Below are 17,058 nucleotides of genomic sequence, written 5' to 3'. Positions count from 1 at the left end.
TCAAAATAGGCCTGGATATATGGTCTAATTGTTTCGCTATTTTCCACAGAGATCGGCCAGGTAAGCTTGTTAACTAATTTTCAGACCAGACTTTTTACATGACTGGATTGCCCTCAGGTGCCATTGATCCGTGCGGCCATTACCCCTGGAACTACTGCCATGGATGCGAATGATGAGGTTTAATTAACTTTGGACCCTCTTAATTAATCCGATAAAATTCGGTTCACTTTCCTTGTCATTTTGCAACGCTGCCATTCCACCAACGGGAGAAGCCGCTCGCGGGCATCATGAGGAGAATGCGGGGTCCGACCGGGATTGTACCTGATTTTCGGCGAACAAGTCTCCGGGATACATGATCCAGTGGTGACAGCGGATTCATTTCGTGTCTTGTATGAAAAATTTCCGTCTACATATCAGCATGATGCATGGCCTAAGTAAAACAAGCTACATGATGTTGCAGGCTATATTTACCGAAAGTCACTGGCACTAGTCATTGACGGGAGCTTTTCGTCTTTTGGCTGTGTTTTTTAGTGCAACATATGGCCTCTGGTCACAGCCAACCACTTCCAGCACCACAATGCATCTCCCGGCTCTCACACTTGGCTTCCTTGTGGCTTTCCTCCCCACCATCGCCGTCGCCTTGACCCATAAAGGCGTGGACTGGTCTTCCCTGCTGGTCTCCGAATCTGCCGGTCGCTCATTCCAGGACATCAATGGCCAAACGCGGCCGCTTGAGCAAATCCTCGCGTCGAATGGCGTCAACACGGTCCGTCAGCGCGTGTGGGTAGGCGCGGGGAGCACGTACAATCTCGACTACAACCTCCGTCTTGCGCGCCGCGCAAAGGCCGCAGGCATGAACGTGTACCTTACGTTGCACTTTAGCGACAACTGGGCCGACCCGGGCCAGCAGACCATCCCTGCCGGCTGGCCAAGGGACATTGACAACCTCTCGTGGAGGCTTTACAACTACACCATGGAGGTGGGGAATGCGTTTGCCGGCGCCGGCGTCACGCCGTCCATCATCAGCATCGGTAACGAGATCCGAGCGGGGCTTTTGTGGCCCACCGGCGACTACAACAACTTTTACAACATGGCTAGACTTCTCCATTCCGCCAGCAGCGGTATTAGGGATAGCAGGCTGGGCAGAGCGCCAAAGATCATGGTGCATTTGGACAACGGCTGGAACTGGGACACGCAAAAGTGGTTCTACGAGAACCTGCTCAAGCAGGGGCCCTTTGTCCCGGGAGACTTTGACCAGATGGGCGTTTCTTTTTATCCCTTTTAGTAAGTATTTTTTTTTTCTCTTTTCCAGAAAAAAAAAAAAAAAAAGAAAGAAAGGAAGAAAGCTTTCATATGATGTCAGTAGCCCAATATTCGTTTTCCACATCTAATCAAAAGCCCATGACCAGCGGCCCCGACGCAACATTCGCCAACCTCAAAACAAGCCTGACCAACATGGCGAGCGCGTGGGGCAAGGAAATCGTCGTCGCAGAGACCAACTGGCCTACCTCGTGCCCGTCGCCGCGCTACCAGTTCCCCGCCGACGTGCGCAGCATCCCCTTCTCCGCCGACGGCCAGACGCAGTTCTTCCGCCGCGTCGCCGAGATCGTCTCGGGCGTCCGGGGTGGCAACGGGCTGTTCGTGTGGGAGCCCGCCTGGATGGACAACCAGGCTCTCGGGTCTTCTTGCCAGTCAAACACCATGTTTGCGTGGCCGGGCAAGGCCTTGTCGAGCATGAGCGTCTTCAAGTCGATCTGATCGGGGGAGGGTTGAGGCGGGAGTCCCGATGCAGTTCAAAAGAANAAAAAAAAAAAAAAAAAAAAAAAAAAAAAAAAAAAAAAAAAAAAAAAAAAAAAAAAGAAAAAAAGAAAAAGCCGAGCTTGTGCCGAGATGAGATGAGCCGAGCTCTTGTAGAGAATATCAACTTCCTCTGGTCAGGTTCGCCGCGGAAGCTTCCTGCGCAAAGTGACGCCCGCTCCCAAAGATGCGGGAGGCTTGCAGCAGAAATGGTAAGCGGGGACGGCAATGTATATATTCCAGAAATAGGACTCTGCATGGAAGCGGCGAGATTCGTAGAATGATGTTAAAATTCTTTGACAACACCCTGATCTTGGAAGCCCTGGGTATATATATACAGCACTTGAATAATAAGGCCCCCCTTAGTCCGACGCCCTATGTGGCACTTGCACATATCCCATCGCTCCTCGTATGCGGTCTACCAGTCTACGCCAAAGCCCAAAAAGCATGCGCCTTAGAAGCACAACCACCGCCAGGGCTCCCGCGACCCCGATTAACATGGGCGCAGAAGAGCGCCTTCGCTCGGCCGAAACCATCGACCTGCTCGTATCAGACCCTGTCAATCCCCAACCCGACCGACGGCCTCCGTTCGAAGAAGCCCCTCCTCCCGCTGCCGGCCCGCTGCCAACATCACCCATCAGCAAAATCACGCAGGCGGTCCAGCCTGTGAAAGCTCTGCTCCGTCTACCTTCCCCCGTCTTGTCCCAGTACTGCTCCCAGACGAACCCAGTTTGCTTCCAGCTTTGGTACACCGTTTCGACCAGCCGCTTCCTCAGCTCCGCGCCCAGCTCTTTGGCCCTCACCCGGATCGTTTCCTCCCCATTGCTTGCGCGGCCCAGTTCTGCCAGCCGCAGCGCCGCCAGCACGTTCAGGTTGGCCCAGACGGCACCCCGCCAGTAGTCGTCGCCCCCACCGTACCCGGAGTCCTTGGCGCTGAGGCTCCGCAACCCGTACGGAGAAAACAGCCGATCAGGGTCACCGACCAGCTCCAAAAGCGCCTGGAGTCGGGGACTTTCGGCGCCCACAAGCCCCAGCATCAGCGGAATGACGCTGACGTAGCCCAGATGGCAGACGCGCTCGAAGCGCCCCTCGACAACGGTCGAGTCGCAGTATGCGCCCGCGTCCTCATCCCAATGCAGAAGGTCGAGGTTGCGCAGCGCGCCCTCGTGATGCTGTTGGTAAGTCTCAGCATCGGTGACCTCACCGAGGTATGCAGCTAGACGACCGAGGGCGGATGAGGTGGCACCAACCCAGGCGAGGGCGTCGACGTGCAGCTCGGCGGGGTGTGGAGGATCGGCGCGGGGGTAGTCGTCCAAGCCGCTGGTCAGTGTGTGCTGGGGCGTGCGACCGCGCCAGCGGTAGCCCTCCCCAATGGCGGCGGCTCCTTCGGGTCGAGGGTAAATGGCGCTGAAGTTGCCGGCCTGGGTGCGGCGGAACCAGGCATAATGTTTTGACAAGAGGCCATACAGCTCGCGTAGCATGGTTTTGCCCTCTCCTTCGGGATCGATAAGATACCTGGACGGGTGACCTCGGTAAGACGAAGGGTTTGTCATCTTTTGCAGTAAGATGGGAAATAGAAGAGCAAGAGTCTGCGGGTTGGCGTAGTGGGGGTATTGGACCTGGAACTCGGACGGGACTTTACTGCGAGCCTCGGGGCCGAGAATCTGCTCCCTGCCAATCCAACCGTCAGAGTCCATGAGGTTGAGCCAGCTGCGCAGCACTGAAACTGCGAGGTCAAAATCCCATTCAATTATAGGTGTCAGGTGAAAGCCCTCGTCCCACAGGAACCCGCGGGGGAAGAAGGGGCGTGAGGGGGTGTGGGAGAGGAGCGAGCGTGGCGGTGCTGTCGCGACCTTTGCCCTCTTCATGGCCTCTGCCGCCAATTCCCAGAACTTGATGTCGGTTTCTTCATACTCGGGAGCATGGGAATCATCCACCCTGCTATCGCCGTGGAAGAAGCCAAGGCCGCCCATGAGATTAGACAGAAGAGCTTGGGTGAATTTTGCATAATCTCCACTTTGAAACGGGGCTGATTGTGGAAAGACATTCGATACGCGGTTTGGAAAGGAGAGATAGAAATCCTCCAAGAGTTTTGGGAGGGAAGTGGCTAGATGGCAATCGTCAGATGATAGTGATACATTAGGCTTTTCCTAAAGTTCCAGGCAAGTGCTTACGTGTTATGGCGGACGTGGAGCCCTTGGTTGAATATATCAAATCCAGCTTATTACCGCTGATATTAGCCAATGTAGAAGAGACATGATGAATTGATGGATGGAACTTACCGAAAACGGAGTCTGCACGACCGTTTTTAAGAAGTATATATTGCCCTTCTCATTACTAGTCGCGGTGGCAGGGGATCTGGATATGTTGGTGAAGGCAGCTGTGGCGTGGGGTTACTATGTTGTTTTGCAGTCAAGGCAAGCAGACATGTTGATTCCATGAACAATGACAACTTACTTACCTTTGGCTTGCCATATTTGTTCTTCTGGGACGAGCGTGGTCATGACAGACATCTGTTCCACAACCGAGTTGTCCTGGCTAGGCAACAGTTCGATGGTGAATTCCCCCAATGACGGATCGGTGCCTCTACAGACGCCCTTGCTGGTTGCGCCTGTGCCGTCGACCTGACACTTGAGCGACTTTTCCATCTCGTCGATGCCCATCTCCTCCAGGGCAAAGTGAAAGACGAGGGCAATCTGCGGCGTCGCGTCATGGCTGCGAGACACGCCGTTGACGCGGACGGCCCAGTTGTGGCCGTCGGAAGTCTTGACAAACTCAGTGGTCAGGTCGATGCCGAGACGAGCATCGTGGATCTCCTGCCTCCCGCCGACGCGCGTGTCGTAGAGGGGCCAGCCGTAACCCTCCATACCGTCATCCTGCTCGCATGTGTCGCGCAGCGTGTCGAGCATGCGCACGCCGCCCTCGGCCCACATGAGGCCGGCCAGCAACGTCTTGGGGACTTGGGGCCGCACACCAAAGTAGAGGTTGGGCCGATAGGGTCCCCAGCGCTGGCCGGCGTCGTAGGTATGGTTGGAGGCGGCCGCCACCAGCGCAACAAGGACGAGAATGATGCGAAATGTCATGGCCGCCGGTGCTTTTGTGTTGTGGTTATTGGTGTCTTTCTTTGTATGGGTTTATTTTGAAGCCCGAGAGGCTCGATATGAAATTGTGAATTTTTACAGTTTCAAATGCACAAAGGCGGGAAGAAAAATGGATTTGCCGATTAATTGTCGACTGTCGTTTTCAAGGTTGCCTCCTTCCTGTGGCGTCATTGGAATTTGACCCCAGCTGACGGTTGGTTGCACAACATTCATTGACATGTCACCACCACAAGTGAACCTGCCAAAACCATTTGCCCAAAATTTTGATGACTTTTTTTATTTTTTTTTTAATTTTTTTTCAATTGTTTTTCTTTGCTGACAATGTTTCAGCAATCCGCCGATCCGAAAAATGAATATTACTCTTTGTCCTACCCCAGGCTGCAACACCACGTTATACTGCTACTCTTCGAGCCCCAGCCGGACTGTCCTCGTCCTCGTCCCCTTGTGATATTCTTTCTGCCCTCGGTCGCTGCCCTGCATGTTGCTGTCGTCGGTTCCACGGTTCCGAGACTTGTGGGCTCCAAGTAGTCCCGCAGCACCATGATGGTTTACAAACGGTCAACGATGATGGAATCGAAGTGGATCATAGCACAGCAACACAGCCTTGGGATCATCCCTCTGACAAGAATGGGAAGTTTCTTGTTCAGGACCACGGAGAGAATGCAACAGGCGCACCGACAGCACCGCCGCCGACGCCCAAACAAAATACCATCTGCGGGCTACGCAAACAAACTTTTTATGTCCTTGTCGGCGTTCTAGGCTTTGTAGTCATTGCGGCTGCAGTAGGAGGAGGTGTTGGGGGTTCCATCGCCGCCCGAAATGCTTCCCAGTCGCAGGAGCAGCAACAGCCGTCAGCCCCGACCCCAGCCCCGACCAACCGTCCCAAAACCAGCCCAGTCCTCCAAGAATCGGCCTTGGCGGGACTAAACTGGCGAGACGCGTCCAACGAAACCCATTATCGGGTGTACTTTCAGTCCAGGGATGGAGCAGTTATGGAGTCCGCTCGGAACTCTGCGGGCAACCAGTGGACTGTGTCCCGGATCACCGACCCTGGTGCCGACATCAAGTCCGGGACTCCTCTTGCAGCCAGCGCGGGCTTCCCACATGTCAACACGACCTGGGACGTCGTTAAGAACGTTTACTTTTCTGGCAGTGCCGGGATCATGGAAAGACAAAACCCTTTCAAAGAGGCTCGCGGCGTCTGGGGCAACGACAACCTGAGCGGCCAGTATACCTCCTCAAACCGGTCCCTGATCGTGGCCTTCTGGGACCAAAACTATAACAACCGCTCCCAGAACCTGATCCTATTGTACCAGACCCTTGGCGCCAACAGTCTCTCGGTCAGCAAATACTTCAGCGACCGGACCAGCGATCTACCTTGGGCCACACAGCAACTGAGCTTGTCCATCCTTGACGGCTCGCCCTTGGCCCTGGCCCGAATCGGCAACCCAACCACCAGGTCCGACACCCGCTTATACCTAGCCGACTCCAACGAAAACCTGATGCAGTGCCAGTTCGACTTTCAGACTGGGAGCCTGGGCAGACTTTCGTGTACGAAGATGATTCCCCCCTACCCTCCCCTTTCCTTTCGTCTTCCCCTTACACTAACTCCCACAATGCCCAACAACAGCAACAGCCTTCAAGCTCCAGGCACAAACCCCACTCGCCGTCATCCCGCGCGACAACACGGGCTTCTACAACCGCGACACGCTACCCGAGTGCGCACGCACAGCGCCTTATACGCACCTCATCCTCTTCGCCTCGTCGGACCGCTCCTCGCTCTTGCTCGTGTCATGGAACTGCTCCGGCGGCTTCGTCGACCAGACCTCCAAGATCGGCCCCTTGGTTGTCGTTCCCGGCCGGCCCAGCAGGACATATTTGGCCCTGGCGGCGCCGCAACCAGATGGCCTCGCCAACAGCACGCCCTCCTCGGGGAGGGTGTTTGTCCTGTTTGACGCTGGGGACGGGCCGCAGGTCGAAGAGTGGCAGGCTCCGCGTGGGGGCACGGATGCTGCCTGGGAGGTTATCGGGCCTGTGCCCGTTGAATGAATAGTAATTTCCCTTGCTGCGCCACCTTTGTTTTGCTCGCCGATAATTCGTACATTTTAAAGTCTGATACGCGTTTAATGTCATGGTCCGTTGTTCTGTTGTCCGGTTCTCGGCATCGTGCACCCGACTGCCGCTCACGCAACTCTTTGATACCAGTTGCATGACAAATAATGTGATCTGTTGCTCCTGAACAAAGAATCATCCCTATGGACTAACCATGAGAATGAGTGCAAGACGTTTCTGTTCATGCTCACTTCGCCTCGCGACGGCAGGCCACGGCCGAGGATACTCCCACTCGTTTATAAGTATCCTCTAGCGAAGCGAAAATTGGAGGCTAGCCACAAAAAAGATTGAAAAATACCGGCCATGTTGCCGCCAACAACACTGTCCCCCCCTTCTCTACGCTCTACGTAGTACGCAAAACGACAACAACCATCAGAGCATGCCTGAAGCAGATGCAGTCCCATTGTCAAACGATTCGCTTGCTATATTAACCACTTCTATTTAATCTGCAGAGCTTACTCGGAACAGCGCCAGCGACAACGCATCCGTCAACATGTCCCCCTTTGGTCGCCGATGAACAGTCAACATCCTGCCCAGCCCAACGTCGCCAGCCGGTGGAGGTCCCGGCGAAGGCGTCCGTGACCTAGTGCTCACGCAATCATCCGGCAGTCCTAGGAAGCTTTCACGGGCAGGCGTCTGCAGAAGCCTCGACTGTCTATACCACGACTCGGCATCGTCCATGGTGATCTCGTCGCCCGGCGGCGACTGACCGACCGGCGAGTCGGTCAGCTGCACGCTCCTTCTGGCATTGCTGCGGCGGAGGGTCCCAATCCCACCCAGCCCGCCGCCCCGGTCGGGCACATTAAGAGGAGGAGACATGGGCGGCGTGGGTATGTGCGAGTTTGGCCGCGAGAGCAGGGTGGACGGCGGGCGGGAGCCGGCTTGGCGAGGGGCCTCGAAGCGCGCTGCCTTGGGCTCGGCACCATCCGGGCGCGAGGTCCTCTCCTTCTTCTTCTCGTCCCGCAGCATGTTCCAGAGCGACGCCAGCCACCGCTGCTTCTCTTCGGGCTGCATCGACCGTACGGGAAGCACCTCGGCACCTCCCATTTCTCTCGTCGGCCAGGGGAAGCTGACTGCCATCTCGCGCAAGGTCAGCGAGTTGAGGCCTCGCAGGACGATACGAAGTTGCGGCTCCACGTTGGCAACAGGGGGAAACGCCCAATCCGGCCTCTGCTCGAGACGCTCGGCGATCTGGGCCATGGCGCCAACCAACCACTCGACGGCGACTTCGTCCGGGACCGAATTTGCCTTGTCCAGCAGCCAGCCGAGCATCTCTGGGGAACCAGACTGGTTGAGGATGGGGATGGACCGCTTGTCGTGCTCCCGGTTCTGAAGCTTCATGATAAAGTCGTTGTACTGGCTCATGGCGTCCAGCGGGAGGCCGATGAACTTGCCAATGTTTAGGGCGTGCACAATCTCGTCGCCGAGGGCGATGCCGGATTTGATGCCACTGTTCAGGCCTCTTCCGGGCCAGAAGTGCACCGTCATGGCGGCGTCGCCAGCCACCGCCACCAGGGCGTGCGGGCGGTTGATCGACCTTGTCTCTTCGGGAGGGAGGTACTGCACGCCTTCTCTGACGGCCTGCACGACGATAGGGATTCGGACGACGTTGATGACCTCGCTCTCCTTGAAGCCGAATAGCTTGAGACCATCCTCGATCGACTTCCACAGTGGAGATTCTCTGTCTTCGGACGGGGCGAAAACTTGGCCCTCTGTAAAGCCTTCGGGGATGGAGCCATCCTTTGCGCGAAGACATCCCGGGTGGCCAAAGGTGACGGGCTCACCATCGACCGCCAACATCTTGTGCCATTCCTCTTCGGTCAGTTGCATGTTGAGATAGCCCCTGCCGTCGAAATGCGATGCATTTAGCAGGTATCTGGTCTGACCCAGTGTCAAAAACACATTAAGAGGTTGCGACCATGGCAGACCAGCTGGCCGGTTGAAGGCCAGCCCCAGTGCATAACTCCGGCCACGTTCATGCTCGTAGCCGTGAAAATATGTCTTGCGAACCCACGAAGCAGCACCGTCTGCTCCCAGTAGAACGTGAAAATCGCCCAGCCTCCCACTGTTCAGGTCCTCTCGCGTGACGCCCCGAGCATGCAGGTGGATCAATCCAGCAAACTCATGAGACTGGCAGCGCCGCAGGAACCGGTCTTCGACCTTGCGGATCTGTATGTTGGCCGAACCGGGCCAGACGGCCTCGGGCTTCCCCTCAAATAGTGCTTGCAATGACCCCGGGCTGAGCAGCCGGGTCACAGACTCTTGCAACGTAACAACCTGGTCTCGCCGCTTGGCCGTGGGTGGGTAATCGATCCAGGGCCTGCCGTCGGGAGTTGTCGTCTCGACCCACCTCCTCTCCCATAGGTGCACCTCAACCCGACCGCGGCCCTTTTCGGCGAGGGAGATGGCTGACGCCAGAGCTGTCGGCCCACCACCGACGATGGCGACTTTTAATCGTGCAGCTGGGTAGTGGTATCGTGAGCCGCCAATCGGAGTAGGTTGTACATTTCTCTCCAGCACGGGGTCGAAGAAGAAATCGAGTAGAGCACGTGCCTGTGCCCGATCGGCCGGGGAAACCACTTGCACGGCGCCGTGGACGTTGCCAGAAGCCATCTGTACCACGCTGCCCTTGATGAGGATGAAGCGGACGGCCTGCAGCAACGGTGTCGCTTTGAAGGATTCGTGTCTAGTGCCAAGGAAGCGCAGTTGGACTGCTTCTGCGAGGTCTGCAATCGTCGTATATGCCTGATCGGCGGCGATGGCCCGCAACGACGCCGTCAAAGCCGGGTCGCCGCTCATGTTGGCGAAACGGACCAAAAATATGCGAGTCCGCTCCAGGTCGGTCCGGCTGTCTAGACTACCGGTACCCCATGCCTCCTCGAACACCTTGGGGAACACAATATCGTGCACACCCGGCTCGAGATCTGGAGAGGATACATTTTCGCTGGATGCTGATTTTGATGCGGTTGCTGGGCATGAATGTGAGGGTGAAACTGGCCGGTTCCGCGACGTGCGGATGGCAAGAGATGTGCGCATATTTTTGTGCGTCTGCTGTACCAATAGGGAGAAGTGATTCTACCGTTCTTTGCTTGGAGGTCACTCAGCTCGGCCAGTTTTGGCGCGCTGGGTAGGGTATTAAGGGAGGATAAATGCAAGATGGAAGGGATGAGAATACCAAGTCTTTGTTTTTGTTTTGAAATGGGAATGGAAAATGAAATGAAAACCAGAAATAACAAAATGCGGTCTCGGCCATTTGAAATAATATCAACTTGCCTGTATCCGAAAGTTTCACGGAACCAAACAAGACCGAGGGGCTTGTTCTGTTTGCATCGGCAAGGGGTGGGGTTCTGGGGCGAAGCATCGCATACAAACGACGTCGAGGTGCATTCAGCCCCCAAGTGGACACGCGATGCTTGTTCTTATCCAGAAAGAACCATCGTTATTTTTAGGCGCCAGAGTGCCGTTTGCTCCTCCTCGATTGGCTGCCCTGCCCTCCATGTCCAGACTTTGGCGCGGCTTCCGGCTTGGCCTGGGGGCTGAACCTCGTCTTGGCGACACAGAGACCCTTGCACCGCCATTTTTTTGTTTGCTGACGCTGGACGGTAGTCTCAGTGCTCAGACTAGACCCCCCTGCTTCGCAGTGGGGACCGAGCGCTCCATGTACCTTTCAGCCACATGGCTTTTCGACCAATTGCATTGGCCGAAAAGATCGCGCTCGTTCTAGTCTGAGGACACCTTATCGATTTTCGCCGCTTATGGCGGGTATTTTTACTGTGTTCGCACTGTGCGTGCACTGTATACGCAATAATAATCCTATAATCACTGTATGCAATTAAATATTTAAATAAATAGTTAAATAGAAATTGTAGAAATATGGGGTAACCTGCGTTGCAATATGGGATCTTTTTACATTTTTTTGACACAGAAACCGCTGGTTCAGCTTTCCTGATTATATAAATATTTGTGTTAATAGGCCTTTCGCAATGCCGATCCATTAATAGAACGTTATTATACGAATATAAAGATATTAATTGTGTATCTTCTATGAAACTATCTAGGGGTGAGCTTCTAAACGTCCTTCCGTTTTATACCCGCAACTGGGCGGGTAAATTACGTGCAAATGGCCTGTGCGGCATTGCACGTAAATTATCGTGTTAATTATATGCGTTATTTAGCATGTAATGAGGCCACTTTTGATCGTATATAAGTCACAATAAATAGTGCCGAAGTGGGGCTGTTGGGGTTATTGGATTATCCGTTATATTTTATATTACAGGAATTGCGATTTAAAAGGTTAGCGAATAGGGTTTAACACCCACCCTGCACTTACAAGTTAGCTACCCTATATCGAATTGGAGCTTTGACCAAATTAGCAAATTAGTGCGCACCCAGAAATGGTTTATATAAAAATAAGGGTGTTTTTTTTAACAACGTATACAAAATAATTTTTCGGAAAATCGTGTGCGGCACCAGAACGCTTTAAGGGGTGCGGACTTCCATTTCGATGTCGGAAAATATATAAAGGAAATAAAGCAAAATCTCCCCCACCAATAAATTAAATCTATTAATCCCAAATTTTAGTGAACAATTTAATATATTTAAAACCTGTAATTACAGGTTTTTACAACGCAATTAGCACTACGCCGCACTTAAGTTAATGCCTCAACCCCTGTTAATAACCCATATTATCAACAGGTTATAAGCCCGGAGAGGTTTTAGTTTGTGCACCAAAATGCATTTTGCATCGCTGGTAAATTTAAAATCTAAGCTTTATTTTGGTTATTGTCGTATTTTTACAGTACGTACATTAACGAAAATATTGCTGTTTTTGTGCGAAACTGTTGGTTTTAGGCGCTAATTCAGCATTTAACCCCCTGTATTTACAGTGAGGATCGCTAAAAATTAACGTTCGATTCAGGCCTAATTTTCAGGTATTGCAGCGATCATTTGCATTGCAAATCCAAAATTTTTGGTGTGGTTTTTGTGGATCGTGTACGCCATTATAATTGGTTCAAAATTTTAATAGGGTTTACGCTAGCGAATTGGGGCCAAAAACCCCTGTATTTGTTCGCAATACCCCACAAAATTTTGGTGCGTTTAATAGGGTTTATAATAACCCATAAACCCATTAACGGAATTACGTTAATTGGTTCGCTACCCTGCACGATATTTGCATGTTACCCTGCACAATACCCTGCAAATTACCCTACACCCATTTGACGAATTGAATTCGTTACGTGCACCTGGATTAGTATAAATACCAGGGCACCCATTAATTGCGGATTTTAGGGATTCCAACCGTGTATTTTAATGAATTTCGACCATTGGAAATAGCAATAAACCCTGTAATTAGTAGTTACAGGCCTATACCCGTTAAAGGGCAAACGGTATAGCAAATTCTAAATTCATAAAATATTTACCTTTAGGTAATTAGGTTAATTAATTATAATTATAAATTAGCGAATTGCAATTATAATTTAAATTACCCTATAATGGAAAAAAGCCTTATATCGGGTTTTCCAGGCTTAATTCCAATAAGTAGGGGGTTTAAACCCAGTTTAAACGAAGTTTTAACCGCTAAATTACAGGCCCAAAACCTGTAATTAAAAGCGTTAATTACGTAAATAAATTAATTTTAAAAAACAATTTAACAATTAACTGCCCTATTAACCCCGAAAGACGGCGATTCCACTAATTTTAATAGTAATTCGGAAATTAAACCCGTTACCGCACCCCCTAATCCACCTGGTAACCTTATTTTAGGTGACGGGATAGGTAAGAAATTATCGAAACGGGTATTTTTTTTCCCCGAAAATTGTAAATTAATAAAGGTCAGTAATTTCGATTGGTGGGAACGGGCGTTAATAGTATAATTTAGCGTTATAAAAACAGCGGATTTTATTTCCAATTTTAAAATTGGTTATACCTTACCGGAATACGAGCAATTAATCCTATTATAATTCATAAAAAACAGTTTAACCAAAACATTTTTAAAATCCATTGCATAATATTCCAACCCCGTAACGGTTTATAAAACCTTGGAAAATAGCTATTTTATTATACCCGAAATTAGCCGAGATTCGCTATATCGGGAATTCCACGTTATGAATTTTTCAAAATTTAAAGGATCGATACTCAAATTTAATAACCGTTTTAATTTACTGGTAATTAAATTAGCGAATATTAACGTGCAAATTAACCCCGTAAATGTACGAAGTTAGTATTTACGGGCTTTGGAAGAGATATTCCGTATTTGGACCGAACCCCAACGCAATACCCAACGGGTTTTACAAATTATAGGCCAAAATTCGAAAAAATTAAATTTGCAATACCTTATGGCGGACCTTATATCCGAAAATTCGATTTCAGGGTTTATAACGGCTAAGGTTGCTAATTATAGGTTTAAAGGTCGAAAGTCAGGTAAAAAAGAACGTTAAAAAAGGTGTTAAGAAGGAAAATAATGGGTAGGAAAACACTTTTAAATTACGAAAAAAGAGTAATAAAAACTCAAATTCGGATTCCGTTTTTGCAAAAAATATTAAATCCTCCTCCAGCGAATTAACCGCTGGAACGACCATAATTTCCATGGATTTTAAATTATTTACGAGCTCGATTCCAGGTAACGTTAACTGTTAGCAATATGTGTTAATTATATGCGTTATTTAGCATGTAATGGGTCCATTTTTATTTGTATATAAGCCATAATAGATAGTGCCGAAGTGGGGTTGTTGGGGCGGTCGGATTTTCCGCTATATATGTTGCAGGAGTTGCGATTTGAAGTTAGCGAATGGGGTTTCACCCTGTACCGGGCCTAATACCCACCCTGCATTTACGAGTCAGCTACCCTGTACCGGGTTAATATTTTCACCAAATTAGCAAATTAGTGCGAATCCAAAAATGGTTTAAATAAAAATAAGGTTGTTTTTTTTAATAACGCATATAAAATGATTTTTCGGAAAATCGTGTGCGGTACCGGAACCCTTTGCGGGGTGCGGACCCCCATTTCGATGTCGAAAAAGATATAAGGGAGATAAAACAAAGTTTCCCCCACCAATAAATCAAATTTATTAATCCTAAATTTAGTGAATAATATAGTGTATTTAAACCCTGTAATTACAGGTTTTTACAACGTAATTAGCACCACGCCGCACCTAGGTTAATGCTAAAACCCCTGTTAGCAACCCATATTATTAACTGTTAATTATATGCGTTATTTAGCCTGTAATGGGTCCATTTTTATTTATATATTAACTATAATAAATAATACCGAAATGGGGCTGCTGAGGTTGTCAAATTTTCTATTATATTTTGTAGTTTCAGTGTTTAAATTAAACCCCCCTGCTTCGTAATAGGGACCGAGCGCTCCATATACTTTTCAGCCACTTGGTTTTTCGACCAATTATATCGGCCGAAAAAATCGCGTTCGTTTTAATTTGAGGATATTTTGTCGCATTTCGCCGTTTATGGCGGTACCACCAACGATAATTTGTCGCATTTCGCCGTTTATAACGGTATTATTAACAATATATTTAATATTACGATATCGTCCATAATTATTTTATTAATATAAGGATAGTTTGTGGTATTTTGCCGTTTGTAGCGGGTATATATAATATATTCGCATTATAATGGTAATAGAAAATAGTGTACCCATAGTATGCAATTAAATATTCGTATAAAAAAAATTATTAAAAATTTTAAAAATATATAATAATTTGCGTTAGATTTATTGGAGTTTGCTGATTATTTAAATGCCGGCCGCGCTTTTATAACCACTGTATATGAAAAATTATTAAAATATTAAGTGAAATTTGTAATTTTTCGTTATATTTAATTTTTATTTTAAATAATAATAAATAATTTTAATTTTAATTTTAGTTACAGTATTTATAGCCTAGCAGACCCAATACTGCAAAGTGCATGCAATTATCGATTAAAACAAAAATATTATTAATATCTTTATATTAACTAACATTTTGTTAAAAACCTGAATAATTTACGCAAATATTGGTAAATTTAAAAAAAAGTTTAACTTAGGCATTCTTTCATCAATCAATTGAAGAATTTTATTTTTCTTTTTTTTAAAAACTTTATTTAATTAAGTAAAGCAATAAATATAAAAATAATACATATTCAGCATTTTTTTATATAAAAAAATAAAAAGGGCCGGTATTGTAAATCGGGTTTTACGTTAACGTTTGTTTATATACATTATCCACTTCTTCAAACTTTGGTTTTATTAATACTAAAATTGGTAAAAATGTAAAAGCATTTCGATTATAAAATATATATAAAATTGGATACACTTTACCTATCCGCATATTCAACGGCTTATATAATTAAATATACGTACCAAAATAATGCATTATATTAAATATATATATGCCACCCCCCACGTGCAAAAACCACAAAATTTGGCTGCAAAACGAAAATAATATAAAATTAATCAAATAAAACAAAAAGATTTATAAAATACACATTTAGCATTTTCTTTTATTAAATAGGTTTTAAAACCGATATTATAAATAAGATTGAGCTCGGACGTTTATTTATATACATAATCGAATTTTTGAAGCTTTAATTTCATTATCGTTAAAACTGGTAAAAATATAAACGAGTTTCGATTGTAAATTATACATAAAAAAATATATACTTTACCTATCCGCTTATTTAACTGTTTATACAATCTGGTATATGCACCAAAATTTCTAATAACGATATATATATATATATATATATATATATACGACCCTCCACGTACAAAAAATATAGATTTGGTCAAAAATAAAAAATAATATTAAAAAAAATCGAAAATCGAAAAAAAAATCGAAAAAACAGTACCGCCATAAACGGATTAAGGGCAGGTGGTATCGAATTCGGCCATTATAACAAATAAAAAAATAAATCTAATCGCTGCTAATAGCGGTATTAAACGCTATTTTCAACGATATTTTATTTTTTCAATATTGTGTATGGTTGTGGAATAATAAAGGAGTTTCGGTTAAAAAAAGGCCAAAAATACCGCTATAAACGGCGAAAATCAACAAATTATCCTCAAACCTAAACCAAAACGTTTTTTGGATGGACCTACAAATACATTGCAAAACCGCAATTAAACCACAAAATGGAGCGAAGCGAGCGAAATGGATTAATTGTGGAGCTTTAGGTTTCAGGGATAAACCCTAAAACTATATATTTTATATATTGTAAGAGTTGCGATTCAAAATCAGCGAATGGGGTTTCACCCTGCACCGGGTTTAATACCTACCCTGCATTGACGAATTAATTACCCTGTACCGGGTTAAAATTTACACCAAATTAGCAAATTAATTCGAACCCAAAAATGGTTTATATAAAAATAAAAGTGTTTTTTCAATAACGTATATAAAATAATTTTTCGGAAAATCGTGTGCGGCACCGGAGCGCTTTGCGGGGTGCGGACCCCCATTTCGATATCGGAAAATATATAAGGGAAATAAAGCAAAATCTCCCCCACCAATAAATTAAATTTATTAATCCCAAAATTAGTGAATTTAATATATACAAACCCTGTGATTACAGGTATTTACAACGCAATTAGCACCACGCCGCACTTAGGTTAGTATTTAACCCCCTATTAGCAACTTATACTATTAATAGGTTATAAACCCGGAAAAGTTGTAATTTATACATTAAAATGCATTTTACATCGCTGGAAAATTTTAAATTTAAGTTTTATTTTGGTTATAATCGCATTTTTACAGCACGTATATTAACGAAAATATTGCTGGTTTTGTGCAAAATTGTTGGTTTTAAGCGCTAATTTAGCATTTAACCCCCTGTATTTACAATAAAAATCGCTGAAAATTAGCGTTCGATTTAAACCCTTTTAGGTATTGCAGCGATCGTTTGCATTGCAAATCCAAAAACTTTTGGTATAGTTTTTATGGATCGTGCACGCTATTGTAATTGGTTTAAATTTTTAATAGGGTTTACGCTAGCGAATTAGGGCTAAAAACCCCTATATTCGTTTGCTAATAACCTATTAAATTTTAATGCGTTTAATAGG

The 17,058-nt window shown here is 47.1% G+C and overlaps 4 protein-coding genes across 4 annotated transcripts; 2 read left to right on the top strand and 2 right to left on the bottom strand.

Moving 5' to 3' along the window:
• Nucleotides 1–577: 577 nt before the first annotated feature.
• Nucleotides 578–1,758, top strand: PpBr36_10134 (uncharacterized protein; the record flags this gene model as incomplete). The annotated part of the gene is made up of 2 exons (XM_029897248.1): nucleotides 578–1,284; nucleotides 1,410–1,758. 2 exons carry the CDS (start codon nucleotides 578–580, stop codon nucleotides 1,756–1,758), a joined length of 1,056 nt encoding a protein of 351 aa, XP_029744445.1.
• Nucleotides 1,759–2,159: 401 nt separating this feature from the next.
• PpBr36_10133 (uncharacterized protein) lies at nucleotides 2,160–4,880 on the bottom strand (the record flags this gene model as incomplete). Its single annotated transcript, XM_029897247.1, has 4 exons — nucleotides 2,160–3,904; nucleotides 3,972–4,017; nucleotides 4,080–4,177; nucleotides 4,259–4,880. 4 exons carry the CDS (start codon nucleotides 4,878–4,880, stop codon nucleotides 2,160–2,162), a joined length of 2,511 nt encoding a protein of 836 aa, XP_029744438.1.
• Nucleotides 4,881–5,275: 395 nt separating this feature from the next.
• PpBr36_10132 (uncharacterized protein) lies at nucleotides 5,276–6,947 on the top strand (the record flags this gene model as incomplete). The annotated part of the gene is made up of 2 exons (XM_029897246.1): nucleotides 5,276–6,449; nucleotides 6,529–6,947. Coding segments are annotated over 2 exons (1,593 nt in total), but the record flags the coding sequence as incomplete, so codon positions are not given.
• Nucleotides 6,948–7,451: 504 nt separating this feature from the next.
• PpBr36_10131 (uncharacterized protein) lies at nucleotides 7,452–10,046 on the bottom strand (the record flags this gene model as incomplete). The annotated part of the gene is made up of 1 exon (XM_029897245.1): nucleotides 7,452–10,046. The coding sequence occupies one exon, from the start codon at nucleotides 10,044–10,046 to the stop codon at nucleotides 7,452–7,454; it is 2,595 nt and encodes an 864-aa protein (XP_029744440.1).
• Nucleotides 10,047–17,058: the final 7,012 nt, after the last annotated feature.

This window comes from Pyricularia pennisetigena (genome assembly GCF_004337985.1).
Source record: "Pyricularia pennisetigena strain Br36 chromosome 4 map unlocalized Pyricularia_pennisetigena_Br36_Scf_9, whole genome shotgun sequence".
NCBI classification, from domain to species: Eukaryota; Fungi; Ascomycota; class Sordariomycetes; order Magnaporthales; family Pyriculariaceae; genus Pyricularia; species Pyricularia pennisetigena.
The sequence above is the reverse complement of the archived record's forward strand: the minus strand, read 5'-3'. Positions and strand labels throughout refer to the sequence as shown.